The 7,930-nt window shown below is 59.1% G+C and overlaps 1 protein-coding gene across 1 annotated transcript; it reads right to left on the minus strand.

Moving 5' to 3' along the window:
- Positions 1-2,751: 2,751 nt before the first annotated feature.
- Positions 2,752-4,258, minus strand: CDK5R2 (cyclin dependent kinase 5 regulatory subunit 2). Its single transcript, XM_015634122.2, has one exon. The coding sequence runs from the start codon at positions 4,115-4,117 to the stop codon at positions 3,155-3,157; it is 963 nt and encodes a 320-aa protein (XP_015489608.1). The 5' UTR covers positions 4,118-4,258; the 3' UTR covers positions 2,752-3,154.
- Positions 4,259-7,930: the final 3,672 nt, after the last annotated feature.

Here is a 7,930-nt window from a genome sequence, read left to right on the forward strand (position 1 = left end):
GCTGCAATGTGGAGCAGATGGGGAACCCACTGTGAGGCATGGAAAGGAGATGTGTTGCTGCTGGAGGAATTTCAAAGTAGGAAAGCACTGGGATCCCTCACCTGGATCCCTGCAGTGACTGATCACCGATTTGGCCCTGTTACTCTACCAAGTCCCAAACCCAATGTGAATCCTCCCATCCCTGCAATCCCAGACACTGCTGGGCCCTGTGGCTGGTAGCACAGGGGGCTGCCCAGCCCCTCCTGAGAGGGTCTCAGTCCCTCACTGCTCCTCAGGGAGCACTGGTGGCTGCAGGGATCACAAGTTTGCAGACGAGCGCTATCCATTCCCCTTGCTGCTTTCCAATAGCTGCCTCCTGTGTCCAGACCATCAATCATGCAGCAGCACAGGAGTCTGGCATGTCAAATCACAGTTTTAAAAAGGGAAAAACCAAGCTTCCCTAGCCTGCCTGAGATTCTCACCCTCAGTACTCAGCCCTGCTTGTGTTCTTTCACATCTCCTTTGCCCTGGGGGGGAGTAGAAAGCTCCCAGACAAGGGAAGATTAGTGCTACCCCTGCCTCACTCGCCCCAGCAGCTCTACAAGTTCCTCTGGGGGAGGGAAAAAGCAGACATGTCTCCCTCCCTCCAGTAAGGCTCTGGCTGAGACAATGATGTATATTTAAATGCATGGGAGCATCTAAGCTCCTCTCTCATTCCTTGACATTTCCAGAGACTCCAAGCTGTCTTCAATTACCAGTCTGCAATTAGCTCTTCCTAAATCCCCCAGTGAGGCCTAGGACTCTTAATCAATGAAACACAAGGGAGGAGGGGAAGGACATGGCCTCACTGCAGCTGGAAGCATTTCAAAAGGCTGGGGCTTGAAGCTGGAATAACCCTGTGAGTGTATCTAAGGAGATCGGTAGGGTGGGAATATCCTCCAGTGCTGGGAGGTTGTTCAGCTCTGGGGAGGAGACTCCATAAAGCCCGACAGCTGGGAACAGAGATCACTGGACAAACACCACGGCTCAGGGTGGAAACAGCTGGTACCAATGGCTCAGGTGTTACCCTGTGATACAGCACAGCTCTATTCAGTGATACACCTTGCTGTATTCATCTCACTGTGCCTCAGTTTTCCTCTCTGCAAAACACTGATACAGGAGAGCCAGGGCTTTCCCAGCAGCCCCATAGGAGCTATCAGGCTCCGATTCCACCAGTTTAAGCCAAAGTTCCCTTTCTCATGACAAGATGTGGATACAGCCAAAGTTGGGGTGTGTAGTGGATGCCTTGTGGCCCAGACAGCTCACCACAAGGTCACAAGAATGTCAAACTAAAGGCACAGACAAGAGCATCCATTAGGAGAGGGAGGACGGGAGCAGCATTGGTCTCGTTGGGTTTACACAGCCAAGGAAAAGCCTTGCACAGCACCCTGCCAGGTCAGCCCCAGTCACAGGGACATCTGTGCTGTCTTCCTGGCAGCACAGCTTTGCCTGAATGAGCCAGATTGGGCCTAATTAGCAGCTCTGCTGATGCACACAAAGGTAGAGAGAATCCAGCTTACCCTCCATGACCTGCAGAGCCAGCACAGCTCTTCCCAGTGGAGGGGAGCCCGAATGCCTGGCTCAGGGGGCTGGGAAGCACTGGATGCAGACCCCTACCAGAGAGCATGTGTGGCAGCTTCTGCTAAAGAAGTCCTGGCAAATTCAGTACCCTGAAGCATAGCAACCAGTTTTAAAAAAAGGCTAAGCTTTCTCATTCTCCACCCCTCTCCCTGGAGGTCTGCAGAAGCACAGGGCTGGTAACAGGGATAGCAACACAGCTCCCACAGCCTGCTGCTGCCAGGAAAAGGGAGCCCAGCCCTGCAGAGCAGAGGTGGGGAGGAAGGAGGTGAGGGAGAGCATAGCTTCAGGAAAAATAAAGCTAAATTAAAAAAAAACAAACAAAAAAACCGGAGGTGACATGAACTGTGGCATCCTGTTTAAATTCAGTGTGACAGACTGGCTTTAGGATTTTCCATTTGGAATAGAGAAGGCCAGGAGAGCTCACAAGGGTCCAAGAGACACTTAGGTGGACCAGGACTGGCCTTGGGCACAAAGAGGGGTGAAAATTTGACCCCAAACTCACAACAGGGAGTAAAACCCCCTTTGGGAACCAGGGCCCCCCCATCCCTCTTGGGGAGGAGTGGGTCATGACCAGGAGCTTAGGGTGCTACCCCAATTGCCCTTGCACCCCACAGCTCAGCAAGTCCAGGAGCCACCACCAGGCCCATCCAGGCCACCTCTTTATTCTCCAGTGAAGCAAAGCAAGAGGAGAGGAGCCCCCCCACCCCCACCCCCAGCAGGCCCCCTCCGTTTGGGCACCCTAGGCCTCCTCTGGCACAGACCCCTCTTCCCGCAGCAAGCCAAGGTGGAGGAGGCATCACCCCCGTTTCGGGGGGCACACCGGGGGGATTTACCGGCGGGGAGGGGCATGGGCGCCCCCCCAGCGGCTCGAACAAAGGGGGATACGGGCGGCTCCCGCGGGGTGAGGGGCAGAGTCGCCCATGCTGGGGGGGGGCCATATACCACACGTGGGCTGGGGGGGTGGGGGGAAGGCATCGCCCACAACACAGAACCCCCCCAGCCTTGCCCGCAATCCCCGCCTTTGTCTGCTCAGGCGCGGCAGCTCCAGCACCACGGACAGCACCGGGAGCGCTGCGGAGGTGCGGGGCGGCCCTGTCCGCGCAGGGGGACTCGTTCACATGCACCCTCTACCTGGGGCACCCGCCGCACCCCAAAATCCACCCCCTCCCCCCCACCCCCGAGCCCTCCTGCCCCCACATCCATTTTTTCACCCCTTTTTTTCTAGAGAAAACGCATCCAGGAGCCTCCGCTCCTCCGCAGCCTTTCCCTCCCCCCCTTAGCGAAGGTGGGAGGGGCACCGCTCCCCCTCCCCGGTCTTCACCGCCGCCTCGGTGTTCCGGAGCGCAGCCCCCAGCTGGGGTCGGAGGCGGGGGAGGAGGGCAGCCGGATCCGGAGCAGGGAGGGTCCAAGCAGCGTCTCCGTGGAACTGACGGCTGGGGAAGGGGGAAGGCGAGGAGGATGCGGGGGCAGGGGGGGGAATCCGAGAGTCCTTCGCCTCCCCCGCCCCTCGGTGCGCGGCCCCTTCCGCCCCCGGCGCCGGGGGCCTGGTACCTCCCTAGCGGTCCAGGCTGATCGTCCAGTGCTTGGACCCGTCTCCGCCCTCGCCCTCGCTCTTGAGGTCCTGGAACAGTTGCGTGAAGTAGTGCGGGTCCGCGTTGATTCGCAGCATCTTGGCGCTGAGGCGCTGGATGATGCCCAGACAGCGCTCCCAGAAGCGCCCCTTGTCTCCCTCCACCAGGAAGGGCTTGAGCGGGTAGGAGATCTCGTTGCCCATGTAGGAGTAGGCGAGATAGAGGCAGGTGAGGAAGGCGGCCTGCAGCTCGGCCTGGCTCCCGATGTCTTCGCCCCGCAGCGCTTCCCGGCACAGCAGGTAGACGAACACCAGGTTGGCCGGGGTGATGAAGCCCTGGTCCTGCCAGCCCTGCAGCAGCAGCGAGCGGTCCACGCTGCGAAACCACGAGATGAGTTCGCCGGGGCTCAGCTCCTTCAGGCGGTAGCAGCGGCGGCACACGAAGTCCCCCAAGCAGCGCAGCAGCTCTCCGGTGGACGCCTGCACCACCACGCGGCGCGGAGAGCCCGGGGGGCGGCTGCTGGCCGGCGGCGGTGGCGGAGGCGGCTTTCCCCCGCCGGAGCCCGGGTGCAGCTCCTGCGGCGCCGAGGGCACCGTGGGCACCGGCACGGCCAGCGGGCCCTGCTTGGCGCCATCGGCCGGCCCCACCACCGACTTGCGCAAGTTCTCGCGGTTGCGCTGCACCACCAGAGGGTCGGGCTGGCCCGGGGCCCCCCCCGGGGCCCCGCCGCCGGGCTTCGGCGTCACCTTCTTGGTGCTCTTCTTCTTCTTGGCCGAGGCGGCCACCAGCCGCTTCCAGGTTAGCGCCGAGATGAGCACGCCGGGGCGCTTCAGCCGGCTCTCGCCCTTGCCCGGCACCTTTCCCGTCGCCTTCTCCGCCAGCAGCCCCCCGCCGCCGCCGCCCTTGCCCGAGGAGGCGGCGGGGGAGAGGGAGAGCACCGTGCCCATGCTAACGCCGAGCGGGACGGGCGTGCGGGGGCCGGGGCGCCGGCACCGCCCATATGAGGCCGGGAGCTGCGGGGGAGGCGGCCCGCACCGGGGCCGCGGTGCCCGAAGATGCTCCGCCGCGCCCGCTCTGGGCTCCGCGCCCGCCGCTGCAGCCAGCCGCGGCCCCGCCGCTCCCCGCCTCCCCGCCCGCAGCCAATCGCCGCCGCACCGGGGCCCGGTGCGCCCGCCCCTCGCCGCCGGGTGCCGAGGGGGGAGAGCGCGCCGAGGCTTTGCCCGGCTGCCGCCGCCCCGGCGTGACCTTCACCCATGCGGGGTTTCTTCGGTGCCCCCGGCCAGGGCGGACCGGCTGGGACCTGCGATGCCGTCAAGGCCCCCCAGCCCTTTGTATGGGGGACGTGGGGGCGAGCCCAGAGGACAGGGGACACGGGAAGGGTCTAGGGAGGGCTTCTGAGCTCGGCTGCTCTTGCCAAGGCCGGCTCTGTTTTCTTACCTACAAGGGATGGGATGAGCCTTCCCAGACCAGCAGAGCACCCTGGCCCAGGGGTGCTAGGGGTACACGGTAGGGAAGAAGAGCCTTTGAAAATGCTGGAGGAAAGGCTGAGGAGGCGTGAGGATCAAAAAGAATGGGCGCTCAGCTGGAGAAGGCTTGGGGTGGGTGCAAGGCTGGCTGAGACTCACCAGCCAATATGAAGGGTTTAGGCTTGGTGGCCGAGTCTCACCTCTCCTGAGAACGAGCTCAACTCTGGGCATGGCTCCACAGGCAGAGAGAAAGTGCCATGGGGGAGCATTTCCATGACCTGCTGTGCAAGTGTGGGGTCCTTCACCCATCCTGCCTCTTCCCACTCTGCTGTGGAAGGGAGATTTACCACCAGGCTGATGGTCACCAGCATCAGGCTGAAGTCAGGGACCTCAGAGAAACAGGAGAAACACCTCCATGTTCCCAAGGCAAGACCAGCCAACTCTGTTGCCCAAAGCTCCAGACCCATGGGGAAGGAGGGGAGGGAAGAGATGCTGCTTTTCTGCATCATTGCAAATGGTGTGCAATAAACCACCACGTGCATGAGCATAGATGCTGCCTCCCCCTCTTTGGATCAGAGCACGCCATAGATGTTGCTGCCTCTCTGCTTCATGCAGGAAGATTGTATTTCTGATTTCTACAATGGGTGCCAGGCATCCATTAAGAGCAAAACGTCCCAATTGCAGGGACTGCTCCCACAAGTGAAGCACTGGGAGAGGCAGCTGGAAAAGGCTCCAGGGACTGTGTCACAAGGATGCATTTTGATACAGCATTTTATGTGTGAAATGAACACATGTCGCTGCCAGGATGTAGCTGCTGCCGGATGGATCCAGGCTAACAGGCGGTAATGAATTATCAGCTGGGAGGAGCTAAACCAGCCCACCCTCTCCCCTCCCCACTTCCTCCTGCACTGCTGATGCTGGAGGTGTTTGCAAAGAAAGCGCAGACTCGGAGCCATGTTTCAGGCTTTTAGACTGGCCCCCCGATGCTTGGGGCTGACTTGCCTCTCTGGGAGCAGGGGAGAGGCTATGCCCTCTGGGCCATGGCAGGGAAGAAGAGCCAAGTCTCATTTTCACATATCCTGCACTGTGGCCAGCCGCCATCCCTGCAGTGGCATCTGCAAAGAACAGGCACATGTACACACAGACCCTCAGATGCAGAGGTTTGCTTTGGGAGTGGCCAGAACCAAAGTGGATCTGGGCCAGCATTACCTACTCAAGGCCAGCTTAGGCTGGGCTGAAGTAACCACAAGGATTTGGTAAAGGGGTATAAATACACAGGAAGAAAGTCAGGACAAGGTTCCTGACGACAAGTAAGTCAGCACCTTTAGATATACATAGCTGGTTTCAACCTAGCCAAGAAGATGGAGGAGCCCTAGGGAGGGGATAGGAAAGACCTTGTTGTCTTTGCTCTCTTTGTGTATTTAAGGATTTTCTTAATGTGAATGTACATGATGTGTACACATGGTCTTATCAGAAACCCACAGCTGAATTTTTCAGGTGAGGAAGCAGAGACCTTTCTGCGTACTGCTTGCTCCTGTTGAAGTAAAATTGCTCTCAGATCACTTCACACAGAGCCTCCCCCACGTTCTGTGAGCTCTCCCAAACTGGCTTCCCAGAACTCATTCATAAAGGCTATTCCTATTTGGCAGTGATGAACTGGACTTCACAGCAGAGGCCAGAGAGTTCCTCAGCCCTGGCTGGGCTTGTGGCTCCTGCACCACTATGCTCGGTGTGTGTGCACCTCCTACCACTCCCAGGAGGGGACATTTGGCTGAAGCCTCTTTAAAAATCCAGCTCAGGGCTGTTTAGTAATGCAGCTCAAGGCCTCAGCTATGAGCAGCAGAAGAGCTCCAGGGCATTATTCCATTCTTGCTTGCAGCTTGTGTCCTGCTGCGGCAGCAGCTCTGGGGTAGAGGAGGTCAGCAGGCTCCTAGTCCTTCTCCAAGACAGCATTGCTGACAGTGGCAAGAGCTTCCTGCAAGCACTATGGAATTACCCAAGCCCCACAAGAACAGCAGGAAGAAGCAGCTTTGCAGCTTACATGGGAGGCAGCTGCACTTCCATGTGAAAGGGGGGAGATCTTTTCCCCACTCTTTAGTTTTATTCTTCAGGCTCAAGCCCTGAGGCTGGCAGACAATGATATGCAGGAATGACAGCAGGGGCTGTTCCAGATGGGAAGCTGGAGCACTCTTGTTCCCAGCATAGCTGCCTGGGCTCCAGGGATGGAGACAGGTGGGAAGACAGCAGCACCAGGAGAGAGAAGCTGGTATAAAACCAGTACTGTAAGCAATACTGTAAAAAGTCTTTGAGAGAGCTATCGCTGACCTGCAGGATCCACACAGTTCCCTGCAGGTGCCTGGCAGTCTCTTGCTCTGCTCAGGCTGACCTGAGCACATAGAGCTGTGCAGCTCTGTCTGCCTGCTTCAGGTGGGAATGTGGGGGCAGCTCAGGCAAGCTCGTGCCAACTGTCGCATCCTCTCCAAATTGCCTCTGGCACAATGTTCCCATGCTGGGGCTCTGGCTCAGAAATGCAAGGGCTCTCAGCCTGGGGCAGGGCAGCTCTCCCAGCACCCCCATGACATAAAAGGCATTTAGGAGGGTCCAGGGCCCCCTAGACAGCTTCCAGGCTACTGAGCTATTGGGCACGGGCTTTGTGATGGGTCCTGGCTTAAAGCGGTTGGCACGTCCCCCTGCCTGCTCCAGAATGATGAATGAGCATGTGTTTGCTGGCTGGCTAGAGCTGTTCTTTAATAGCTCACTTGCTGTGCTGTGGTCTGTCTGTACTGGCAAAGGCAGGCAGGGAAAAGACTGTCTCCCTGGCAGCAGCTGGCCAGCCGGCTCCTCCACTGCTTTACCCATGGAGACGGAGCTGAGTCTCAGTACATCTCTCAGTGAGTGGGTCTGACAGCCCTGATGCTCCCCCTCCCCAGGCCACACAGCAGACAGCTTCCAGCTGAAGTCCTGCCTGTGCTAGGAGGGGCTGGGATGCCACAGAGGACCTGGCAGGATGTCTGCAGTACCCAGGGAGGAGAACTGGATTGTGCTTCTGTATACCCCAGCCAGTTCCCTTTTCCATTCCTTATTACCTTCCACCTGTCTCCTGTCCCCATCCCAGCCCTCAAGGGCAGGGGGTTACAGCTGTGGGTCCACCAAGGTTTACCCTGCAATACCTGCTTAGTGTGGCTCGGGGTGAGGAGCAGTGCCTACCCCCGGTGGCTGGAGGAGCTTGTGCAGCCCCTGCTCCACAATCGGCCCTGGATTACACAGTGGAGTGAAGCAGAGCACAGCCAAGTC

Source organism: Parus major, chromosome 7, assembly GCF_001522545.3.
Source record: "Parus major isolate Abel chromosome 7, Parus_major1.1, whole genome shotgun sequence".
Lineage (NCBI taxonomy): Eukaryota > Metazoa > Chordata > Aves > Passeriformes > Paridae > Parus > Parus major.

Bases quoted from the DNA above. Each gene is read 5' to 3' on its own strand.
- CDK5R2 (XM_015634122.2), bottom strand. From the start codon at position 4,117: ATGGGCACGGTGCTCTCCCTCTCCCCCGCCGCCTCCTCGGGCAAGGGC.